At 39.9% G+C, this 26,673-nt stretch overlaps 1 protein-coding gene across 10 annotated transcripts in view; it reads right to left on the bottom strand.

Annotated features, from left to right (window-relative positions):
• PIKFYVE (phosphoinositide kinase, FYVE-type zinc finger containing) overlaps positions 1–26,673 on the bottom strand; it is a 74,057-nt gene that overhangs the window by 24,711 nt on the left and 22,673 nt on the right. For 6 of the 10 annotated variants that reach the window (XM_070421999.1, XM_070421994.1, XM_070422001.1 and 3 more), the window contains 12 exons: positions 25,898–26,009; positions 24,945–25,092; positions 24,246–24,413; positions 14,611–14,670; positions 12,715–12,844; positions 11,995–12,175; positions 10,492–10,566; positions 8,289–8,396; positions 4,677–4,817; positions 3,938–4,064; positions 2,477–3,633; positions 572–672 (listed from right to left, as the gene is read on the bottom strand). In XM_070421999.1, the coding sequence (XP_070278100.1) occupies positions 572–672; positions 2,477–3,633; positions 3,938–4,064; positions 4,677–4,817; positions 8,289–8,396; positions 10,492–10,566; positions 11,995–12,175; positions 12,715–12,844; positions 14,611–14,670; positions 24,246–24,413; positions 24,945–25,092; positions 25,898–26,009 (2,508 nt within the window). Of the gene's footprint in view, positions 1–571; positions 673–2,476; positions 3,634–3,937; positions 4,065–4,676; positions 4,818–8,288; positions 8,397–10,491; positions 10,567–11,994; positions 12,176–12,714; positions 12,845–14,610; positions 14,671–23,805; positions 24,414–24,944; positions 25,093–25,897; positions 26,010–26,673 lie in introns of those variants that run through there. The other 4 variants (XM_070422002.1, XM_070422003.1, XM_070421996.1 and 1 more) reach the window with 3 other exon arrangements.

Raw genomic sequence — 26,673 nt, 5'->3', positions numbered from 1 at the left:
AGCAGTTGAGCAGCCTTAACATATCATTAGCATATTACGCTTTGATTGGTTGAATGGCCGACCATCGATTGGACACTTAACATATTCGGCTTTTATTATGTGTGTGTGTGTGTGTATAGATATAGATATAGATATAGATATAGATATAGATATATATAAAAGTTATAAAACATGTTTCTATCAATCTACTTAGAATTAAGTTTTGGAATAAAACTCAAGGCAAAGACTGTTTTTATAAAAATAATGCCTAAAGGACAACCTGCCTAAATTACATTATCGTCAAAAGGCTGGAAAGTAGCTTTTGTATCTACTTCCTCACTTTTATAATAACAAACTTCTCTTTCAGACTCGCATTCTGTTCACTCTTACTTAAGATATTCTCATTCACTTCTAGCCATGAACAAACAGAAATTTCATATTTAACTCACAAGTTTTAGAAGTTCTATCAACTCATATATGACCATCAGCATGTCATGTACCTAAAAACAGACTCCAGGGCTGAATTTTACTTAAAGTTACTGAATTCTGTTCTCAGGTAAAGTGCAATGGTGCAAGGGGACAGGAATCCTACCAAGGACTGACGCAGGCACTGGGGGCGTTGCTGGACTGGGCGGAGGAGCTGCTGAAGAGCACGCACAGCCTCTGGTGGTTGACGGGGCTCAGGCAGTCCACCTGCAGGAGGAGAGGATGAGCGCCCACAAGTCATAACACACTCCAGGCCCAGTGCTCGCTTCTAAAGCCTAACACATCCCACTCAATTCTGAAAGCCTTCTATCTGTAGGGTTCTGCTGAAGATTTAAAAGAAACTAAATATAAAGAAGAGCTGTTAGTTTTTGTGATAAAACAATCCAAAAAGTTCAAGTTAAAAATACAAATGGTTGTCTAAATAGTTTGTTTAATCTTAAATACTATTTATTTTTACAAAATAGCATTAAATTGTTTTGGAAATATATAGTTAATTAAATACGAAACAGTCTGAACTAATGGCTGGATATAACATCAATTTGAGACATACAGATATTTAAATACCAAGGTATTTGCTTATTTGTACTTTACACCTGTTTTTGATCATTTCAGAAGTAATGCCCACTCTCTGTTGAATTCAGATAATACAGAGGTAGATGGAAAAGTCCATGGAATACATAAAGCCTCTCCTCCTTTGAGGCCACCTGATCCCCACCAATGGGCAAACCTGACCATATGGTTAAAGACATTCTTGCCACTAGCTCACACTCATATACACACAGAAACCCCCACGTAAGTATACACTGGGGATTGTTTTTATAAAAATGGGATGATGCTACATCTATTAAAATACAACTTGCCTTTTAACACTTGAAAGCATACCATAGGTTCTATCTGGGCCATTAAATAAGATCCAATTCATTCTTTTTATTGCAAACAACTATAAATTATGCCTCAAATTATGTAAAAATATCCTTGTACAGACATTCTAATAAATCGTAAGCATCCTTATACAAAACGCTTACTTATTAGTATAGGAATCAGTTATAAAAGATAGGAATCCTGAATCCAAGGTATATGCATGCTCATGTAAATTAACAGAGACCTCCTTATTTCTGTATAAATTACATAAATGTATATAAACAGGATCTATAATAAAAATGTAATATGCTAATTAGACCGGACGTCCTTCCGGACAACCTTCCGGACAAAGCTGGGGCTGCAAGGGAAGTCTGGGTCCTGGGTGCCTGCTGGCGGCCAGAGGGAAGCCAGTGCCGGCAGCCAGGGGAAGGAAGGCCTACTCTTGCACAAATTTCATGCATCGGGCCTCTAGTTTTATATAAAGTTTATTATAAGTACTTTCTGTACCTCATTAACCATGGCTCTTACCACTTTCCTTTCAGCCAACCTCACAAATAAAACATGGTATAGCATTATTATCTGGCGCTTCCATGCATTTTATTAAACAACTGCATTTCCTTATCTAGAGATGGATTTGTTCATTAGTTTTATTGCTACCATTATCAATAATGTGCTCATGAATGAATCTTCCATAATTTGCCCTCAATTTTTTTTAAAATGTAAAGATAAAGGGTACTGCCATAATTAAATAACAATATAAGGTGTTTCATGTTTATAAATGAACAAATCTAATATTTTTTTAAAAACACATCCATTTCCTAAAATAACCTTCCATCGCTCACTACCAACCCACACCATACCCAAGTCCTCCTGCCAAAATGTTTAAGCAGCTCCACACTCCCCGTCCCTCACTCTCCCTAGTTTATCATGAGCTCATCCCATTTTTATCAAAACATAGCTTCATTGCATTATATTCCTACTTCATACATTTTAAAGCAACATATAAGTCAATAAACCTGACACCAAAAAAGGCATAAAAGAAAGAAATAAATCTGCATGCAATTTGTCATACTTGCTTTTTTTTCACCCTGCCGTAACAGTTTCCAGCACATTCTAAATTTACACAAGCAGCCAAAGTGCGCTTGCTCACCTTTGATGACCACACTGCGTCACTTGGAATTAAGCCTTTCTCTTCATCACCCTCAGTTCTGCTTCCTGATTTGACACTTGGAGTACCTGATGCATCCTTTGAATAAGCAAAAGGGTCTGAACTTTTCTGAATCCTGCCTCCTCTGGCCCGATAGTCGGCCAGCATTCTGCCCAGACTCTGGCTGCCACCCAGATGCTCGGCGATCCTAGTGCTCACGAGCTCATGCGAGGGCAAGACCTGAATGGACTTGGCCTGAACGCTGCCGTTCATCCCCTGGAGGCCGGAGAGGTCCCTGAGCAGCTGCTTCTTCCGCCTGCTCTCCATTTCTTTGAGCTCTTTATTGAGAAGAGGAGACCAGTAAACCTGCTCGGCAAAATAATCTCGGGTAGAGCATCTCATCCCCTTCTCAGTGAGAAGGAAGGGCTCCCGGAATGTGATGATTGGGGAGATACAGAGGATCACATCTTTCAATTCCTGTTTAAAGGCCAAAGAATAGGTCTTTAGTTTATCTTCCGAAGAGGTGACTTCCTCTGTAACATAGAGTCCGGTGTCATCCTGCAGCGGGTCTCTGAAGGCTTTCATCTGGCTTTTGGGATCCTCTAGCTCATCTGTTTGCTGCAAAGTCTCCGGCTGCTCAGTGCCTGGGGCACCCTGCTGCTCGTCCACATGGAGCAGCAACAGTGATTCGGGTACGGATGGAAAGAGCGCACAGGGGACGCCTGCCGGGCAAGGGGCCGTGGCGTACTCCTGGTGCTTCACGGGGGCAGCGTCCTGTGGGACACTGTCACTCTCCTGGTCACCCTTCTCAAACACAAGCCCGGACTCCAGCAGACTGCTACCATCACAGGGCAGAAACTCCGACGGCAAGTCAGGCTCTCGGGGGAGGGGACTTCCGCTGAATGGCTCTTGTGCAGCCCCTTCATCCTCCTGTCCCTCAATCAGAGAATGAAAGGAAGCGTTTTGTGTCAACGTAGGAGGCATAGCAAATTCATCCATGAGGAAGGAGATTTCGAGCTGAGAATGGTAAGCTACACAGATCATAAATATTAGGATCTCCTTAACTCGAGCCAACTCATAATCAGAGCCTCCTCTAAGCTTGATTGTGCAGCCCAGGTGCTGTGCACAGCCTTCAAAAAACATCAGTGTTTTCGTTTGTTCTACAAATAAACAAACAAAAAGTTAAGAGTAGGTGGAAATCCAGAAGTTCAGACAGAATGAATTCACAACATCTACAAGGAAAAAGGTCACAGTGGCCTATCCTCATTTAACCAATGCTAATAGGTATTTCTTACTAAGTGAACACTGAAGTACTGATGAGGTTACTAATATCCTCAGGTCCCAATCTCAGGTGAATCTATGCTAAAGAACACTCACCAGCGGGCTAGAAGGGGTCAATGGGGGGAAAAAGGGGGACATACGTAATACTTTCAACAATAAAGATTTAAAAAAAAGATCACTCACCATTAGGCAACTGAAATATTTGCATATAAAATTTGTGACAGGTGCCCAGGTGAGGTTTTGTAAGCAGCTGGTCCATCGACATCACTAAATCACCTTGGGTCATCCGACTGATACGTTCTAAAACTTGCTAGAACACAGAAAAGCATTTTATTACAAAATCAGAGAAAAACAATTCTTAGTAAATTTAATCTGGAAAAGTAATAGAACATTTTTTAAATAACTTTTACAATGAATTTCCTTAATTTTATACTTATATGACCCTTTCTAACCCTAGATTAGTCTACACATAGTTGCTTAGGAATAACAATAAAATAAACCATACTTATACTGAGAACATTATCAAAAGGCATGTAAGCATCATTCACTGGCACAGAATGCTGTTAGGGGCGGGGACTTCTGGAACTGGCCTCTATCTGAAGAGAGTAACTTGTCAAGGGAGACAACATTTTCTGCTTGTACAATTCCCCAATCTGAGGGACCAGCAAATTCCACTTAATGAATGGCAACTGCACCTTGGTCCTGCAGATGCCTATGATGAGTGTTACATAATCAGTCACACTTTCTTCCAGTCTGAGAACTCCAGTCTGAAATAATGAAATAGCTGTCGTGCCTCCTGTTCTACTTTCAATGCACATGGTCAGCAAAGAAACAAATAATCAGTGGTCCCTGCATCCCTACCACTCATGCAAATACAATCAAAAGCTATGATTTAAAATAACAGAAAAATAAGAAAACTTACTGATTTTACATTAATGACCAAAGTAATGCCATGTTCTAATAACATGTCCTGGGCAATCCGAGATACCGTCTTCTCTACTAGAACCAGGGTGGGCCGAACATCAACTATTCGCTGAACATAATTCTTCAAGAACTCCCTTTCCTAAAGAACAAAAATCAGAAATATTACACCTGGTACAATTCAAGATCTACACATTAAAAAATCAGCATGGCTTGTCTATTAATATCAATCTTAGTTCAAGTTTTCTTCATCCATAAATAAGTCTATAAGCAAGTCCATTCAAACACAACCAATAATATTATTCATCTTTCCAAACTGCTGATTATGCTTAATTCCATTCTTCAACTCACTAGTTCTACTTTGAAAGATTTTTAATTCTTAATAACCTGTACTATAAAAACCAAGAATCCAATTAGCTAGTTCTCAGAGGTTAAAACAAAACAAAAAACCCTAATCTCATGACCCCTAAAATAAAAGCAATTTCTAGTGTTTTTAATATAAACATTCCCCCTTTTTGCATTCTGAAACTAACCAGAGCATCTATTTTTTTTTAGTATCTGTATAAATAACTCTCTAACATACTCTCAGCTACTTCCTAATTTCAGTCTTTCAACAGATCATACTCTACCTAGAACAGTTATAGTTAAAAATTAAAACATAATTCTTAATACAATTTTTATGACAAAGGCTTATTTTCAAAGCAAATGAATATTATAAATACCAGAATTAAGACAATACAATTCATTAATTGTTTCTTAAAACTTCTGTGAGCATGTTTGTCACTTCTGCCCCATCTGCCCAAAGTGTTTGCTGAGCAAGATTGCGCTCATGGTTGGTCAGTGCCACCAACAATGGAAGAGACTAGTCACTACAATGAACCTGCCCGGTTATATTTCTTCTCACCTCACTGTTTCACTGACAGAAATTATGTATTTCCTAATTCTCCCATTCTTAACAAAACTGTAATTTATTTGTGGAGCTCCAATAAAGCATAAGGTGACTTTATTCAAGTTTCTGCCCTCTGGTACAGGAATGGCAAATACATTTCCTCCCATTCCAACTCCAATCATCTATATAATAAAACCCTAAGCGAACATTATGGTGGAATGACCAGAACAACCAGTCGCTATGCTGTGCACTGACAACCAAGGGGCAGATGCTCAATGCAGGAGCTGCCCCCTGGTGATCAGTGCACTCCCACAAGGGGAGCGCTGCTCAGTCAAAAGCTGGGCTCACAGCAGGGGTGGCAGGAGACTCTCCCACCTCTGCAGCAGTGCTAAGGAGCAGCAAGCTCAGCGGTAAGGAGCCTGCCACTAAGGAGCAGCGAGCCGAGCAGTAAGGAGCGAGGGATCCCAGATTATGAGAGGGATGTCCGACTGCCGGCTTAGGCCCAATCCTAAGCCGGCAGTCGGACATCTCCGGAGGGATCCCAGACTGCGAGGAGAAAGAATATTAATACCTGGGTGCATTAGAGGGAAACCACAAAAAAAAAAAAAAAAAAAAGGCAGAGAACATCTTAAAAGCAGTCAGAAGAAAACTGGCAGGCAGACATCCCCAGAGGGGTGCTGGACTGCAAGAGGGCTCAGCCTGGGCTGAGGGACGCCCCTCCTCCAGTGCATGAATTTTGTGCACCGGGCCTCTAAGTCTATAATGATTACATGTTAGACACCATGTTAACAAAAAAAAAAAAAGGAGGCCTGGGCCCGAGTCCACAACGAAAGAGTATCAGGAGGTAGGTCATGAGCATGGAATAGAGCAATGGCAAGAGAATTACAGGGTGGGCCTGGTGAAGACAGTGTAAAGACATAGGCTAATTTCCTCCCTGTCCTTGGTTTCTCATCCTCCTCCTTCTATCTACTTTTCAGCTTCTTTGCTTATTTGGTTATTCCACAACTGAGTAGGGAGAAAGGAAAAATTCAAATCAGCTGATATTTTCTATCAAGTCCAACTGAAAACTGTAATAGGGCAGGAGTTAAAGCTATTATAAACTATGTCTTAAAGCACCTATGAACAGGATGCTTTAGGCTATACAAATCAAGCCAGGTTTCTTAAGTACATATTTGCTCAGAGCATGCTTCTCTAGCATGTAAAGACTTTAGTCTGTTAACCTGACTGCAAGAATGGAGTTAAAATAAAGTAGATAAATTTAAGTAAAACTTTTTTGAAAATTATATTGTGGATTTCAATTACCTAGTTCATCAATTTCAAGATGCATAATTTTACACATTGTACCATCTCTGCAACCAGGATGTGTATTACGATCAATGCAGTTGTGATCGAATCCTAAAAGTCTTCTGCTGACACCTTCGGTGAGATCCAGAAAACCAGCATCAAAGTACCATGAATGATAATTGTGTTTCCCCTTATTCCTTATTTCAATTCTCCACTGAAAATCCAGAGTCAGAGCTAGAAGAGTGGTATATATCTGGTCAAAGCCTCTCATTTTTACTGATACATGGCTAAATTCCAAACAGGAAACAGCCCGGTGCAAAGTAACAGAGTTCATTAAGCAACAGAGCAGAGTTTCATAGTTTCATAAATCCTGGTGCCTTTCACCATAAGGCAGTTCCTTCTGGTGGCATCTATGGATTCAGCTCAAAAGTGACTGTTCCTTCCACTCTCTGAAAAATGTGCCTATCACCTATGAATTTTCAAGTAATGTTCTTCCTAATTGTTTCTGGAACCAAATGTAAGTGTTTCTGCTATAATAAGATATATACATTCCTGAAAGTCTCCCATTTTGAACAATCACAAATTAAAACTAATACCATTGATGGGATAAAAAGGGTTGGAGCAGAAAAATTTAAAACCTATGCAACTTCATATGCAGAGCACTAACAAAAATAATAATTGGTACCTTGAGAGAGAACTTGGACAGCCTAGGCAGGCTGCTCAGCATAGCTGGAGGCTGCCTCAGGGGAAATTCAAAAAGTATAAAAGCAACTGCAGCGTCATAGCTGGCAGTGGAGCTCTGAGCAGCAGAGCAGTAACAGCCACCCAGGGCTGGGGGTGCGCCTCCCTGGGAGGTAGCCCTTTGAGCAGCAGCTCACTTTTAATTTCCTAATGCAGAGTCAAAAGGGTTTTGCCTGTGTAGCCACAGAGCTGAGGGTTATAATCCAACTACAGCGTTCTGGGCCCCCTTATGAAAAACCACATGGAAACCAACACAACTTCCATCTGACATTATGCCCATTTACTAATTGCACATAAAACTAACTGATGTTCTAAGAACAGGTGTATGAATAGAAAGGCTGTATTAAAACCAGGTAGTACCATTGGAAACCTGGTAAGATAGGGAAATCCTTAAAGTAAATCAATGACCCAAGTGAGAAGGAAAACCAGGAAATGGATTTTCACTCTTTTCCCCCCTATATTCCCTGGAAGTCATGTGTTCCCTTTAACACTTTGAACTCTTTAAGGAGACAGGTTTTGGTAACCCTCTAAAGTGTAATGCAAGAAAATGTCTTTTCTAATAAATGTTTAAAATAAAACAAGAGCAATCAAGTTTCTTTGCCTGTCAAATTTCATCAGCTGGAATGAGTTGTAAGAGTTTGCAAGTGTCACAGTGCACAAGTATCCTTCTAGGTTCTTGTTTCAGTTAGATGTTCTTACCTGCAGCACAATAGGGTCAATGCAGGTAAACTTAGTTTCTTCTCTGTAGAGATACTCAATGGAACACTTCAATAGAAGAATTTTGGGATTTTTAATACAAGAATTCATCTACAAAAAAAAACAAAAAAAAACAAACAAAAAAACACACCAGTCTGTTAAAGCTTTAAAGTTTGTACTTTATAGACTTTCTTTAATCATAACTTTAAATTTCTGTTCTTAATTCCTCTTATATTTATATTAAAATACTCTCATTTAGTTCTTTTGTGGTACTCATATTTTTTCAAAGCAAATAAGTTAGCTCAAAGCAATACAAAATTAGGCTCTGTTTCACTAGTGCTATTTTAATCTAGTCCACTGTAATCTTAACTATTATCTTATTTCTAACACTGCAATAAGAGATACCAAGTCTGGGGCTTAGAGGAGGGAGAAATGAGTTAAAATGCCTCCTGAATATATTTCTAAAAGAATAAATTTCAAAGCATCATATATTGGCAAGCCAATTGAGTAACAAGAAGTTTAAAAAAACACCTTAAAGCATCCCCAGAAGCCGAGAGTCAACCAATATACCCTAACCATGCCACTGAAGACGGGCAGAAAGCCTGAACGCTCCAATGGAGTGGAGTTTCAGACTGACTAAGCATACAGGCTCCCAACTGACAAATGGTCCTGAAAGCAGTGACTCGCCAGCGAGGGAACTACAGTCAGGGCTCTTTCAGAAACTACAGAGGAAAGACTAGCTAAATATGGGCAGTGGGGCAAGACAGTCATTCGGGCATGCTTCTACCACACCCTCATACAATTTTCAGTTCTGGGGAAGAACGAAACAAACTTACCCCTTTGTTCAACAGAGATCATTAATTTGGTTTAAAGGACTACTTTAATGGGTAATGTACTATTTTAGAAAGACTATGTAGAAATACTGACTTTGGATCATTGCTATGAAATATCAAATCCAGGCATACTTTTATTTATCTACTATGACTAACAATTTTCAGGAGGGTTAATGCCTTACAAAAAATAAAGTATTAGTCTCTGCTTAGAAAAGTGAAGACAGGGCTATAGCTCATCTAGACCCTCAAGCTAGATATCTGCCTGAGTTCTCGCTGTAACCAAATCAGTATTCCCAGAGGTGGGGTGAGGATATAGAGATTTTCAGAAAGTTTCCTTAGTGATTCTGAAGCACAGCAAGGTTTGAGGACTCTACTGTTGATCACTGGATTCTCAAAATGTAAGGATCAACAAATGACATGGGAAGCCCCCCACCAATTCCTACTTTAACAGCACCCCGCCCTTCCCCTATTTCCCACCCTCCCACACCCTAAACCTACTGAGTGAGAATCTTTAGGAGATGGGCTTAAGAATCTACATTTTTAACAAGGTCCACCCATGATCCTGATGTACACTACACTTTGAGAATCAGTGACCTTCAGAATAAAGTGTAAGCCACTTAACCCTACCAGACCGCTGTACCGATTTTTCGGTAATTTCCACACAAAGGTGGAATATTGGCACTAGATGAAAGGTAGATGAAAGGTAGACCTATTTTCTACAATGTCTCCAAGTTCCATCTTATTCTAACCACTTGTTTGCATGTAACTAACATTTTTCTATATCATGTTGGTTTTTTCTCTTTAATGCTCAGGAGCCCAGGTATAGGGGACAGTTAGGTCAGGGCCTCAGGTCTGGTAGGATTAATGGGCTACAAAGCCCTTGGCCTGCTTCCTCCAGTCCCCTCCCGTTCCCATCTTGCACCGAGGGATCTCTGCATTTCCTTAATACACCAAGTTATTTCACCCCACTCCCCAGAAAGTGGCCTCGGGCCTGAAGGTGAGATAGGTGAGAAAGATAACAAAATACCAGTGACAGCTCTGAGCTCAGCCCTAGTCCTCTGGAAAGACTCCAGTCCAATAGAGACTGAGGCAGGGTCAGGGGAGAAATGACACCAGGATCCTATCATTGTGCTGGTCCAGAAGCCTAAACCTCCCTCCCCTTCTTTCTTCTGATGAACTCCATTTCCAAATCCCAATCATCATCATTTCTGGAGGACCTGCCCTGAAACTCCAAAATTTTGCGCCCCGGCAGACACTGCCAAGTTGCTCCTCAATGCCCATTCTCCTTTTTGTCCATGATGAGGTACTGCAACTTATTAGCTTGGCACAAGTCATAGCAGGCTGAACTCCACAGTTGAAAAGAATCATATTACCTTTTTATGTGCAATATTCTTGGTACAAACAAATCCATTGACAACCACAGAATCAAACTTCTTTCCACCTGGGATCTGATGAAACAAGAAAACAATAAAACTCAATTATACATCCTTTGACTCCAGTCAGATAGATGCTGTTTTTTATTTCCATTTTTTATTTTATCTATTACATAATAAAATCACAGAAAGTTTCAGGATATAGTTCTTCCTTTCAACCAAAAATTAATGGTATCTAACACTACTGTCTATTTTCACACCTCCCACTCTCCAAAGAACTATGTATCTGGTACTTTAAAATACCCATTTGAGTGAACAAATTGGTGCAACCCGGCAATTAAAACCACTATTAAGTTAAATACCACTGGTAATAAATACATAAAGAACTCCATTACCATCTAAATAAAGCAATTACCCACTGCTTTTCCTCAGAACAGTGACAGTAATCTGAGAACAAGCCTTCTCATAGATGACACACCACAGAAGAGGAAACAAGAAAGGAAGAAACTATATGTTTGGTTCCCAACTCATCCCACACCCAACTCACCAGCCCATTCACCTCTCACTTCCTGAGTGGCTTCCATGCCCTGAAAGTGCATTGCTAACAAATACGCAGACAGAAAAACCTCCCCTCCTCGTCTAGCACCCTCATGGTAATGACCCTTTAATTAATGAATTAACTTATTTATTTTATTTAGGTTTGATGAGTACATTTTATTATCTGCTGTTTGCTAGCAATTAGATACCAAAAATCAAAAGCTTCTGTAAACACAGGAGGATTAAAGTAGGGAATGCTCACCAACTACCATAATGCTTTTCAGGGGGATTTAGATGGACTGTTTTGTTTTGTATTACTCATTCTGCTTTGTTGTAAGAATATTCCTAGAGCATATCTGTTCTCTCAAAGGTACTTGGTGGCATTTGAGTATTTAAGAAAGAAGCCTTGGGACATATAGACTCTCAAAAACTACAAAAAATGTTACCCAGAGAAGGGTCAGCTTTGGAAGATGTTCTTGCTTACAACCCACTTTGATCACCTTCTCAGGAGATCTGCATTTCAGCTTAGCTGATAAATCTTGGAAGCGCATATGTAACTTGTCACAGCTGTGTGTGAAATGTAATTAAACCTTACATTACATCAGTTCAACTGCATAATAAAAAGTCATCTGGCTAATTTGGTTTCCAAATGTGCTTTATAACCAACTCAGAAAAAATATTCTATGTGATTCATGCCACAAACTGTTATGGAAGCATGTACTAGCATACTTATGGTATTATAACTGCATGCCAAGTGATGCAATAAAGTCAAACATGGATGTGATTTCCCTTCTGTAGGCAATATGGAGATCTATGCATTATTCTTTCATCAGAACACAACCAGCTCCCTGAAGTCATCAAGTGGACTTCTCCGTCAATGACCCCTTCAGATCACCATTAAGAGACAAACCATCAGCAGGCCACTTCACCAGTCCCTAGCATCAGAGAAGCATTAGCGGAGCTCACTTTTTTGATGTGGACAAACTGACGGATATCCATATCATCATCACGGTTCTTCACATCAGGTCTGACTGTCTGAACGACCTGGCAGACCAGCGATACAATGATGTCCCTCCAAGATGGTGACAATGACTCACTATGGAGCAGCTGTTGGAGTAGTGCCATCATGTGGTTATGATTAGCTGAACTACAAAAATGTTACAAAAAAGAAGTTTGCATGGTTAATACTGCCAGAGGCAATAATTCTGAAGATGCATCTACAGAGAAATTCTATAATAATAAAAGCGTAATATGCTAATTAGACTGGGCGAAGCCGGGGCTGCAAGGGAAGCCCCGATGCCGGGTGCCAGAGGCAAGCCAGTGCAGGCAGCCGAAGGAAGGAAGGCCTACTCTTACACGAATTTCGTGGATCGGGCCTCAAGTAAGCATATAAAGGAAGGCTCACAAATAAGGTCTTCCTGGTCAATTTTATTCTTTCATTATACCTGCACCTTAATGATCTACACATAAATAAAACTGTGAATATCTTCAATTAAGATAACCCCTTTAATCTGATAAAAATTTTAACACATAGATTACAGAAGGGACAGACAAGCAGTTTAGGATTCTTGTTTTATAAAAATATTTCGGTTTTGTTTTTATAAAGAAAAAAAACTACGCATATGCCTATCAAGTCACTGAAGATTATTAAAGTGGAAAATTAAAATAAAAAAGCTCACTGCTTACAGCAATCTCTCCATGGCTTGTTTCTCTCCATTCTCTTCCCTCAGTAGCTCCAGGTTGTTATGGTGCCAGCCCAAAGGCGTGAAAGGCAGCTCTTTGGATTTTTCCTCTACTCGGCGATTAAATAAGGACTCTAAGTAAAGTGTACAGTAAGAAATTATACTTATTATCATGTTTTATATCATCAACCTGTGATTTAGAGGCTGCCATAATTTTCTTATTTTTTCTAAATCTTTTTCTAGCCCTCCTCCACCCCCTGCCCCAGACCTTCACCACCTTATTGTCTGTGACCATGGGTTGTGCATATATGCACACAAGTTCTCTGGCTGATCTCTTCCCACTCATCTACCCTCCCTTGCCTTCCCTCTGAGATTCTACACATAATTTATTTTTTAAAATATTTTTAAGTTAGGCAATTCAAATTGTTGGTGTAAAAAGGCAGACATATACAAATACATAAATAAAATAATTAAGTCTGTTAGATCATCAATATTTGCAACAGCTAAAATCAGAAACAGAACTATGAAAAGGAAATTTACATAAGCAAGTAGGACTCTCAAGCCAATAATTATAAATACAGCTTCTGAAAATCAAATAAAATGAGACTTTTATAGTACTTTTGTTTTGGGACATTAAAAAGGGAGGGGGGTGTTCTTCCCTAGAAAATTACACACTGAAAGCTACCATAAGCAGAAATCTGAACGGTGACAGAACAGCATGTGAGTGTGGGGGCTGACCCAGCACGGGACAAGGCAGGAAGTCTACTTGGACCATCCCAGGGAGTGCTTCTTTTTCAATGTGGGGACAAAGGCTTTCTCGTTAGCAAAACCTTTACAAGTCAGACCCCAAAATTAGCTATAAAGACATATTAAAACAGAATAACTAACAATTGATTTAAAATGCTGTACAATCCTTACATTTTTAAAAAGAATAGAAATGGATCCAGATGAAAAAAATAATAGATAATATAAAATGTTTTACAAAAAATATGCTAACTAAATGTTGAAATGTGATTAAATAAATAAAAAGAGGTGGGAAATGCTTACAAAAATTCTCTAATCTTTTCCCTCTCAAAGCAAACCAACCAAACAAAAAAACTTGTAACCAAACAGTCCCACAGACTACATAGTAAAGTATGCATCCATCACATGTAAGTTACAAGAACTGCACGTTTCAATTATGTAAACGGCTGGTCAATAAACTTCTAGTTGACCCAGACGCTTGGAGGTGAATTTTAGAAACACTGCTAAGTTATAAGATCAGCTGCAATGGGCCTCCCTTGTATCAGCTTGTCCTAGTTTCTCTTAGATTTGAAACCCTCCCATTAACTGAGGCCTAAACTGTAAAATGTTACAGAAAATTAAGTAAGGATGTCTTTACTCCACAGTAAGCTAAGGAGGAAAGGTGTAGGGAAAGGCTTGCATTCTTCTATACTTTCTTTTGTCTCCCCAAAAATTGATCAGCAGAGTTAGTTCTTATTCCCCTCTTCTGCCTACTTCCTTTCCCAACTTCACAGGGCAAGCAGCATCCTCAACTGGATGAGGTCTGCCTGTGGGCTTTTTGACAAGTTTGACAATATATAGATCAAAACTTAATATTATGTTCATGCTATAAGAGAGCATTAATTACTTATGCCTATAAAAGAATACAATTCAAATTCTATTTAAAAGCCTTTTAAGGAGTTACTTTTCAGATCAAAGACCTTCTTTCAAACCAAGTCCAAAAATATATTTTTGAGTCTCAATATTCTCAGTTACTACACATACTAAAAACTGTTCCAATGACACTAAAATAATCATATTTTCAGTACCTACTTTGAGCCAATCAATGTGCTAGACCTAAGTATAACCTCGTGAACAAAACAGACAACACCGCAAGTGCAGCTTTGGATAAAATTACCTTTGATGAAGGCGTCACTTATTGAGAGCTGTTGTCCTCCACCGTCAGAAATCAGACACTCTGCATACCAGGAGAGAGGAGAGAGGAGGGAGGAAAGGAGGGACTTAGGACATGCCAGCACAATTATATAGAGAACACACCCACACGAAGTATTACTCATACTTCAACCCATCACCGCCCGGCCAATTCAAGAAGCTTTAGGCTACAATGTGTCTTTTAACTTGTTTCATCCACTTCATACTAAACTTAATAGACTGAATTAACACTCACCAGAGCCCTGAAACAGTAATGTTAGATATAATCTGTAACAGATTTTTTTCCCTTATCAAAACTGAACCTGTTTATGGAAATTGAAATCTTCAGTAATTTGCATGACAAGCCTAAAAGTTACATGATTTTTCTCATGTAGAATCGCATTATTTAACAAATAATGTCTACACACACAGTAGTTCACAGAGAAGTTACTTGATAAGATAATACACGGTGTTTTTGTATTTCACAATACAAGCTATTAAAATAAATTAATACAAAAGTAATATTGGCAGGAAATAAAGATATAACTCTTCAGGATTTTTTTTAGTTTTTTAATTAGAAGTTTACTTTTACAAAAATGCTAATCACACACTATCAAATGGTTGTTTGCAATAACTGCTGAACACACTATGAATGTGCTTTTAGAATTTTTAGAATATTAAATCCTTTTCTTACAAGTGAAACTTAGTGTTTACTTCCCCATGAACTTTTCTCTAGGTCTGTGGCCAAGCGTAGTTCAAGTGGGGTTCTTCCTACCATGCAAATTAAACCACAGTGCATTTTAAGTCCTTTAAAGGCAGCGATTTTCAACCCTTTTCATCTCATGGCACACAAACTAATTACTAAAATTCTATAGCACACCAGAAAATATATGATATTTTTTGCTGATCTGACCAAAAAAGGGTATAATTTTGATTCATTCACACCAAATGGCTATTGTGCTGGCTGTTGTCATTGTTTTATTTGATAATCTAAGGGAAAAGAGGTCAGTCCCCTGCCAGGGGTCCTCAAACTTTTTAAACAGGGGGCCAGTTCACTGTCCCTCAGACCGTTGGAGGGCCAGACTATAGTTTAAAAAAAAAAAACAACTATGAACAAATTCCTATGCACACTGCACATATCTTATTTTGAAGTAAAAAAACAAAACGGGAACAAATACAATATTTGTATTTGCATGTGGCCCGCAGGCCGTAGTTTGAGGACCCCTGCTTTAAGGTACAGGTTGTCCAAAAAATTATTTCCAAGTAGATTTCATTTATAAACAAATGGACTTCAAAAGTCAATGTTTATAAGCCAATATGCTCATCCTTCAAACACAAAAGCAGAGAAAACATTTTAAATTCTATTTAAAAGCCTTTTAAGGAATTATTTTATTTAGAAAATTCAAGTGTGCCATACCAAATACAATAAAATGAAGTACGTAGACAAGTAAAAACAGATGTTACACTTTATTCCTACACCTCACTCACAGAAATTAATAATGCCAACCCCTGTTCATTCAAGTAACGTATTGATTGGCTTTAACAGCTTTACTCTTCATACTAAAGCTTATATATGTATGAAAATTCCAGAAGTGATTAAGTTTCCCCATTTTATTATGAAAAATTTCAAACATTCAGAAAATCCTGTATTCCCTCCACCTGGAATCAGTGATTGTTAACTTGGCAAAATCTGATCTCTCTCTACATATTATGTATAGTCTCCCCACCACTACTACCATTTGAAGTTATATTTCACATCATACATTTTACCACTAATACTCCAGCATGCATCTCTTAAAAAATAAGGGCATTCATTCTTCTCTATAGCCACAATACCATTTACACATTTAAGATTATTTTCAATGTCCTGAAGCTATAGGCCAGTGGTTCTCAACCTTCCTAATGCCACAACCCTTTAATACAGTTCCTCATGTTGTGGTGACCCCCAACCATAAAATTATTTTTGTTGCTACTTCATAACTGTAATTTTGCTACTGTTATGAATCGTAATGTAATTATCTGATATGCAGGATGTATTTTCATTGTTACAAATTAAACATAATTAAAGCATAGTGATTAATCACAAAAACAATATGTAATTATAAGTTTTCTGATGGTCTTAGGCGATCCCTGTGAAAGGGTCATTTGACCCCCAAAGGGGTCGCGACCCACAGGTTGAGAACCGCTGCTATAGGCAGTTAGACACAAGCAGAGCAAGGTCAATGGGCCAGGTACAGGTCACCAGGGTGGATGAACTAACTGTCAATTGTAGGTGGGACCTTGCCCCAGGGTAACTTTTCCTCCCCTAGCTTATCAGTTTGGACCCCCTGACCTTTCCTCCCTGGAGATAACATCTAGGCCTCAGTTGTATTTCAGGCCCAGATAAACAACAAAACCAGCTGCATTGAACACTGACCTCTGCCCCAGTGCCGGCCAATCCATCAGTGACGACCACAACCCTGAATGGACACACCTGGAAGGCTACTGAATATTCTATTAAGATCTTTCCCTGCCCCCCCCACCCCCCAAAATCTCCAACCTCAAAACTCTTAGGAGAGTCGAGGGCTCTCCCTCCCGGGAGCACTCCCATGCCTTTTCCTGCCCCTTTCCCCTCCCCACTCCCCCCACCCCCACCCCCACCAGGCATTACCATCAGCTCCCTCACTCCCAAGCTCCAAGGGCCCTTCCTTTACCTTCCTAACTTGTTCCCTAAGCCCATCTCTTCTAGGAATTACTTCTTCTACCTCTGTAATTTACCAAATACATGTTCTCTTACAGTTTGGGTGATGCTCTGAATTCTTTCCTAGCAAGAGCCCAAGGACCGAGGTTGCTGAACCCAGGTTTGGTCTGACCCCAGTGGTCAGACACCAGGTGCTACAACATTAATATCATTGAATTAGTCCATATTCCCATTTTTCTAACTGTCCCTAAAATGTTGTAATAATTTCCCCCCTCAAACCTGAATCCAATAAGGCTCATATATTGCATTGTCATTGTCTTTTAATCTAAAGCAGCCCCCCTGCCTTTTTTCTTTTTCATGATACTGAATTTTGAAAGTACCCAGGCCAAATATCCTATGGAAGGTCCCACATTCTGGATTTGATCAACTGCCTCCTCACGGTGCTATTTAACTTGCTCCTGTACCCCATGTTTTCCTGGGAAGTTAGATCTATGGAAGCCATGCTTTTTTTAATCTCTTCTCCCAGTTCTACTCATTAACTTTCCAAGAATGCTTCAGAAACCTGTTTGCAACACAAAATAAAATACCTTTTAACTACAGAACTCCCCAAGACCAACAGTGAAAAATTAATAACTAAGCCAGGTCACACTGTTTCAAATTTTACAAGTTTCTGAAAATGAGGGGCTTGCTTATATAAGATTAAAAACAGACTTTCAAAGTGCAGCTATTTCAACCAATTTTATAAATCCAAATTTCCTCAGCCTTAGAAGATAAGGTTTAATCCTGAAGAAAAGATTTAATAAGTAGTACCTTTAACTTCACTCAAATTAAAACCACCCATTCCATTTGCATTTTAACAGGAATGAAAAACAGGCAGAAGAACATCACTACTAGGTCGCTCAGATGAGCTTTACTTTCAGTAATCAGTTTATCTTAACCACAACACAGAAAAATGTCCATTACTGAATTTCAACTTCACAAGAAAAATAGTAAAGAATAATTCTTGTTAGTATGCTAAAATCTAATGAGAGAACTGTGAAAGCCAGGAACATTTATTAAGGGATTTATAAAGTCCTTAAGTTATAGACTCTCAAGGTTGCAAATGACCCAAGAGATCAACCTAATAATTACCTTCTTTCTGATGCTGGGACCTCCTTTATTCTATTCTAATCAGTGGGCTAAAGGATTCCTTACACCCCCTATACCTTACACCCCCTATAATTCTTTTAAAATTCTAGATCTCGATTTTTCATTTCACAAAGTCAGAATTAAAAGCAAACTTGGAAGTCACCTAAGCTCTCACCCAATGTAGCCTTGGATTCTCAATAACCCTGGAAGGGGGACATTCAGACACCACCTAGACCTCCGGGGCAGAGCAGCAAAGGCTCCCTCCTCCTAACTACTAAATTTAGTGTCCCCCCAGCCATATACAAAATAAACACGTCTTTCAGCTACCCTTCTGATACTTCAGGCAACATCGAGTGAACTATTAATAGCTCCCTCCAGAGTATTAAATAGTAAACTTTTCAAGCCATTTTAATGATTTTTAACTCTGAAAAACAAAATACTGACCAAAAAAGCTGCTAAACACTGAATAGGGATAGAAAAGCCCTACAGCATAACCTAGAAGCATCCCCTTTCTGTTGACATCAGATTATTAATTACTCTTTCAATATTTGGTACAACCATTAAACAAACTACAAACCCATGTGTTATATTAACAGTTCTGACATTTGCCAAGCACACTAAGTTCTTTATGTGTTTGTTATATAAAGAGGCTCACCGAGACCCTAGATCAGCCGTGGGCAAACTACAGCCCGCGGGCCGGATCCAGCCCGTTTGAAATGAATAAAACTAAAAAAAAGAAAAAGACAGTACCCTTTTATGTAATGATGTTTACTTTGAATTTATATTAGTTCACACAAACACTCCATCCATGCTTTTGTTCCGGCCCTCTGGTCCAGTTTAAGAACCCATTGTGGCCCTCGAGTCAAAAAGTTTGTCCATCCCAGCCCTAGATCCTGATATTGAGAGAGAGAGGAAGGGGGGAGAAGAGAGAGAGCAATATTGATGTGAGAGAAAAACATCAATCAATTGCCTCTTTCATGCACCCCAACAGGGAATCAAATCCAAAACCTGGTGATGTGTCCTGACCCAGAATCAAACCCACAATCTTTTTATAGTACAGGATGATGCTCCAATCAACTGAGCCACCCAGCCAGGGCTAGAATGAATGACTTATTTTAGTTAACCAACGCTGGTGCCGTCACTACCAATCCCTTTTCTAAACACAGTGGAATCTCAGTTCTCAAACTTAATTCATTCAGGAAGGCTATTCGAGAAGCGATCTGTTAGAAAACCAAATCATTTTTTCCCATTAGAAATAATGTAAACTGAATAAACCATTTCAGATCCCCAAATGATTGTTTTAACCTCTCTTATATACAGCACATGTCTAATGTACTACTTAATCTATAAACACTTCTTTTCTTAAATTTATCAAACCACCCCCACTCGCCTTAAAGGACTCACTTTCAGCACTCTTTCCCAGGGTGTCTGGCAGGTCAGCATGCAGCATCCTTGCTTGTTCATATATCTCTGCCTCCGAAATGCTGTCACTGGCTAACTGCTTTCATTTATCCAAATCAACAACAGTTTTTCTACCTTTTCAATTGTCTGTAATCACTTCTTCTTTCACTCCCTGAGCAATATTAGCACTCTTGATGGTCTCTTTGTTTTAAAATTGTGCTAATCACTGATTTCACCAGCAACAAAGCATTCTCTCCTTTATTGCCTGAAAGACACTTTCTGTCATGCTGAGGTATCAGCATGAAAGGGTTGTCAAGTAGAAAACCGAAGTTTGGTTAACCAACCAAGACATTTTCTCTGTGAGCAACTTGGTCGAGAAAGGAATTGTTGGAGATGGGAGATGTTTGAAACATGAGGTGATTGTACTACAGTACATTCTGTTCATTAAATTTTTCTACACTTTGGTCAATTTCCCCATGTCACATCAAAAAACCCATCTTTTAAAAAATTTTAATTCATCTATCAGTACACTCATCTAAACTCCCCCCATTATCCACAATTCTTCAAAAATAAACTATAGCCCCATGATCACAGGTCCAAATTCTTTCAATAATCTGGTACACAGTGCACCTGAACCTGGCAACAGACTTATCTACACTAATAAAAGAGAAACATGGTAATTAGCGTACAACCGCTACCCTTTTCATTGGCTAATCAGTGAGTATATGCAAATTAACTGTCAGCCAAGATGGCGGCGGGCAGCCAGACAGCTGAGAACAGGATGCTTGGTTGCCCCAGCGATAGAGAAAACCAAGGTTCCCGCCTGCAGCTGCGGGGCTCTGAGCTCCTGAAGCAACAGCTCCAAAAGATACAATGTTTCAAGTAGAAGCTAAAAGATGGCGGTTTATCTGCATACTCAGGCTCCAAGCGGTAGTGCGAAGCCAAACAGCCCTGAAGCTGCAGAGCAGAGAGGCCTCACTGCCCAGGGATCAGCGGAGCTGAGAGGCCTCCCAGCCCCGATATCAGCGGAGCCGAGAGGCCTCCCAGCCCCTGGATCAGCGGAGCCGAGAGGCCTCCCGGCCCCGGGATCAGCGGAGCCGAGAGGCCTCCCGGCCCCTGGATCAGCGGAGCCGAAAGGCCTCCCGGCCCCGATATCAGCGGAGCCGAGAGGCCTCCCGGCTGCCTGGATCAGCGGAGCCGAGAGGCCTCCCGGCCCCCGGGATCAGCTGAGCCGAGAGGCCTCCCGGCCCCGGGATCAGCGGAGCCTCGAGGCCTCCCGGCCCGGGGATCAGCGGAGCTGAGAGGCCTCCCGGCCCAGGGATCAGCGGAGCCGAGAGGCCTCCTGGCCCCAATATCAGCGGAGCCGAGAGGCCTCCCGGCCCGGGGATCAGCGAGCCGAGAGGCCTCCCAGCCCCGGGATCAGCGGAGCCGAGAAGCCTCCCGGCCCCGGGATCAGTGGAGCCTGATGGAAGCCCTGTGTGTTTATGCACCCTGGGGGTGCAGAGGTCGTGTCCTAGGCAGAGGCCTATGGCGAAATTTTCGACTCTGAGAAGCAGCCTATGGGCTGGAAGGCGGCTCCTCTGACCTCAGTGCTGGAGAAGACGACTAAGCAGAAAACTAAAGAAACTGATTTTACATCATTTCCCAGGTGGAGAACAGTTGGCATGTAAGCCCCTGACCAGTGCCCAGCCTCTCCTCTGTCAGTCTATCTCACTCTTAGGTACCATGTTCTTTGTTCTGTCTTAACTGCAACTCATTTTTAAACTAGATTGCTTTTAAAAGAAGACTAAATAAAGTTTCCCTTAAGTTATTTAGGTGGTGCTGGGGCTGCTGGGGCTGCTGGGGGCCTGATAGAAGACACAAACACGCAACGGGGGGCCTGTACCCAGCAGCTCCAAGGCCCGCCACCTTGGTGATGGGGCTGCTGGGGGTATCAGAGACACAAACTGGCAGGCATGGCACCCAGCAGACCCGAGGCCTTTGTGGCAGCACTAAGGAGCAGCAAGCCAAGTGGTAAGAAGCAGCAAGCAGCTGGGCAGTAACAAGGGAGGGGTCCCGGACTGCAAGAGGGCACATGCTGGGCTAAGGGACCCCCCACCCATCCCCAGTGCACGAATTTTGTGCACCAGGCCTCTAGTTTAAAATAACCAGGCATTCTTTATTTCTTCATAATCTTGAACTTCACTTTCTTCTTAACCATGTGTGGTCTTTGCCAGTAAGATTATCTTGATGAGGAGGGACGGAGCCTCAATTAATATTAATTATATCAACTTCTCTAAAAAACCGGCCTAATTTTTTTTAATCACAATTTTTAAAACCTTTTATAAGATATCCTTGACATTTACTCCCTCCTTCAGTAAACCTGGACTTTTGCTAGCCTGTATTTTTTAAAGTGCTGACTCTCCTTTCAGATTCATCCTTCTATGAAGGCCGCCTCTTACAACTTTTGTAGACAATCTTTTTAAAGGGTTGAGAACAGTCCTACCTGGTTTGATTCAGTGGACAGAGCATCCGCCTCAGACTGAAGGGTCCTGGGTTCAATTGTGGTCAAGGGCACATGACCAGGTTGCGGGCTCGATCCCGTGTGGGAACTGCAGGAGGCAGCCAATCAATGACTCTCTCATCATTGATGTTTCTATCTCTCTCTCCCTCTTCCTTCCTCTCTGAAATCAATAAAAATATATTTAAAAATTAAATAAAAGATTGAAATCAGAGAAGTTCCAAAAGAGTTGTGATGGTTTTTAACTGCAGGTGCTTCCTTTAATTTTCCTTAGAGGTTTGACTATAAAAATATAGTGAGGTTTGACTATAAAAATGTCATTGTTGGGGCCTCCTGCTCCAGTCCTCTCCCAACATCATGAAGTTAAGCTTCCTAAAGTGAATGTCTGATTCCTCAGCATCCACCTTTTGCAATGATGACTTCCATGATGACAGGTCACCTTCTTCATGATTTTCAAAACCTTAACTTTCCAAGAGGTGAAATCATCCACAAAATGCGTTTCGCACTCTACTTTCAGCAAGCTGAAATTGCTAACGGTCATGTCCAGAGAATAGACATTGGTAGTCATGATAGATCCCACCTCTGCCCCACATCTGTAATTTGTATCACAAAGGCATTATCCAATATCCTCCATGGACCACAGTGCACAGTTAGTTCTCACATAATGTCATGTCTGCTTCACTGCCCTATTATACTCACCCAAATGTTCACCATTTCTCCAATTTCCATTTTGAGGACGCCCATAAAGATGAGTATCTTACTCATCGTCAGTGCCGCTCAAGTCTCCTCTTTGCCCACACCCTCTCTAAATGTCTATTGTCAAATTTCTATTGTTAAATAAGATATATCTTGTTGATAATGGATAATACTGACAATTATAAGAAATTTTTTGCAGAAATGTGAATGTTTCCAATTATTTTAGCATAGCTGTTAAAGTTCAAAAGCTTCTCTTTCCTGATCAAAAGAGGAAGTAGTAAAGAATTAGGCAGGCACTTCTCATCTGAAGAAACATTTCTGCTTCAGAGAGCTATTAAAAATTCACACTCCAGGAAAAATCATGGAATATGTTGCTTCATCTTTATAATGATTTTTCAGTTACTATAACATAATGAAATCCCACAATTATTTATTTACTAATGTATTTACTTTTATATAATGCCACCTTAGGACTAAATCTTAAATTGGTTTTTAAATACATCCAAAAGTGTAAACCTCTTCACCCATTTTTTAAAAGCATTTCGTTTCTTATGAATTGCTATGTTGGATTTTAGAAATAATTTACCTTATTTTCCTTTTTACACAAAATTTCTTTTAATATGGCCATTATTATTTTTGAGTTAGTAGACTAAAGTCTCAAATAAGATAACTAAAAATGAAGAATTAATTCGTTTTGTCAAGAAGAAAACTTTTTAATAAATAGAGTATATACATAAAAAGCATTTTAAATTATAGTAGAAAGATGTTTTGGAATATGTGAATGACTTTCCCACAATCTAGTTCAAGCATCTGAAAAGGTTTAGGGAAATAAGTTATTGGGTAATAGCATAAGCGAATAGGCTTTAAAATGTTAAATGAAGAAAGAGAAATGAATAGAGCAGAACATCCATGTTATAAATGCAAAGAAATACCACCTTGGAAGTTGCACATTAAGGGAAGAGCAGTCAGATGTAGTTCCTTTCAACTGGGGGAGGAAAGGGGGGGAGTGGTACGGAGGGAGAAGACAAGAAATCAAAGGAACCAACCAAAAAAGGTGTGGGGAGGAGGTGGGGAAAATGAGAGAGGGTGGAATAAAACCCACACCAAATCCCCTCAGCCATATGGGACAGAGGAAGCCAGAGGGACCAGCTGGCATGAGATCCTAGGCCCGGCTCTCCAGCCTGCGTTTGGATTCCAGATGGTGACTACCTCCTACCTTTTTGGTCAGCAGGGTGAGGGGGCACATGTGGGTACTTGGAGGGCTTCTTGATATGGAAGTTCACGTTGTCCAGCTCCACGTTCAGGCTGATAGAAGCGGCTGAGTCACTGTCCACTGTGGACTGGAAACTGCTGACTGAGGTGCGCTTGCTAGGACTGGCAGAATCTTTTAGTGTTGGGGAGGGGAAAGAAATATAGGGAGAGGAGGGGAGCAAAAAATGGGTTTCATCACAGGGTATTGGAGGAAAGGAGAAAGATGTTTTTTTAATAAACAAGCCCAATGTGCAATACCAAAATGGATACAGTATTTTCATGTACTTCTGTGTAGACTTAATACAATTTGATCAAGTTAAATGTGAAATGAATTTTTAAAAGAAGAAGTATATTGGAGGTTCTGCAGAAAGTCTGATATCATAGTGAAGAGGTGAGAAAGTTGTCTGCTGTGATATTAGCTCAGAGTTATTTTTAAGCTGCTGCAAACTAGAGACTATGGCAAAATCTACGCACGCCAGTAGCCTAACAAGTAGGTTTCTTTAGAAAATACTGTATCTAGGACAAAGACTGCTATCAAATGTTTACATTTAGTTGGAGCCATAAATCTTACAGTAGTATTATTTCAATTAAACAAAACATTCATTTTATCATACATACACAGTAATGAGTCATAAAAACTAAAATATTAGAAAGTCAAACTCACTAGTTAAATTATCGTCACCTTCTTCAGCTATCTGTTCTGTGTCGCTGTCATCAAACTTTATGTCCTTAAACCAGGATGGCTCAGAGTGTCCTTCCACTGAGTTCACTGAGTCACTGTCCGGAGAAGGGGTCTCGGAAAATTCCGTGCTCTGCAAGGATCAACACAGGATCTGAGCAATACATCTTTAATAGCAACATTGAGGCTGTCACACTGCAAATGAATCTCAGCCTAATATTTCTACTACGCTAAGCACTAAATAAATTTATATAAAAATAAGCAAGTTAAAAGCAACTAAGTTATAAACCAACATCATGCTGACAATTCCACTCTTACATTTTTTAATTTATGCATTCATTGGTTGATTCTCCTATGTGCCCTGACCAGGAATCGAACCCGCAACCTTGGCATATAAAGACGATGCTCTAACCGACTGACCTACCCAGCCAGGGTGAAAATATCTTTTTTAAAATTTCTATTCTTAAAGAATTCTCACTTACCTAAGTAAAAAAAAAAAAAAAAAAAAAAAAAAAAGAATATTCATCATTTTATCATTGCTGTACAATTTAATACTGCTAATGCATCAATACCTACTGCAATGGTTACATTACATTTTTCAATCACTTTATTATATATACTCCCTCTTAGCCCTAAAAACACAGGCATAGTAAAACTGAAAATCACTGAAGATAAATGACAAGCAATGATAACATCATAAGGCCAAGCTTCAGAAAAGCCACAGCAACTGAATACTATTTGATTCCAATAGTTTATTTATTTGTTATCACCACTACCTATCAAGGAAAAATAACATTTTCACTTTCCTCAAGCAGCAAGGAAAAAACAGGTTAGAGAAATGTATCTTTGGGTAATTCAACTACTTTTTATTCCTGCTGATGAAGGAAGAGCTCACCAAAAGCCAGCACTATTCCCACTGGCGCTAACACGGAAACTACCTGCAGTGGTCTGTACAGCGCATACTCGTCCCTGAAGATCTGATCGTGGTGACTGACACAGTCCAGCCAGCGTCCGTCCACCATGGCTTGACCAATTGCTATAGCTTGTGCCCTGCATCAGCACCAACAACAATGAAAACTTTTAAAAGTCAGAATAACTTTACAGGTACAAACTGAGACATAAACTGAATTATTTTCCATCCCCATCAGAGTTGCAATTTAAATGGACCTTGGATAGGTAAGGGATAAAACAAGGGAGACTTACAGCTAAATTAAAAGATTTTTCCAGGTACCACAGTATAGGAGAACCTACCAGTAAGGCAGCCCTAACAAAACTTCATTTAATTCCAGCATTTTTAAAGTACTCAATGCATGCATACTCCTGTACTTACAAGAGGAGTAAAAAAAATATTGAGAAAAGTGTGACACCTGCCCTCAAGGAATTTACAGTCTTGATGAGAAGACAATAAATATTACAATATAAATACATTAGGTATATGTGCTTTGTACCTACACAGACACTTAACACATTGCATTTATATGGCATTTCACAATTTATAAAGCACTTTAGCCATATTATTTCATTTCAACTTCAAGGCTTCTTCACAGAACTGTATATTTTTTTCATATTAGAACTGAGAGGTCCAGGCTCAACAAGATTGAATAACTTGACTAAAAGCATACAGCTAAAAAGAGAGATAACCAAAACTGGAACCCAGAGCTTTACTGGTTAAAGCTATTTCTCTCTCTGCCTACATTCTTGTTTCTTCCCATGA

This window comes from Myotis yumanensis, unplaced genomic scaffold (genome assembly GCF_028538775.1).
Source record: "Myotis yumanensis isolate MYYU_CA2020_CCGP unplaced genomic scaffold, mMyoYum1.0.hap1 SCAF_8, whole genome shotgun sequence".
In the NCBI taxonomy this organism is placed as follows: domain Eukaryota; kingdom Metazoa; phylum Chordata; class Mammalia; order Chiroptera; family Vespertilionidae; genus Myotis; species Myotis yumanensis.
The sequence above is the reverse complement of the archived record's forward strand: the minus strand, read 5'-3'. Positions and strand labels throughout refer to the sequence as shown.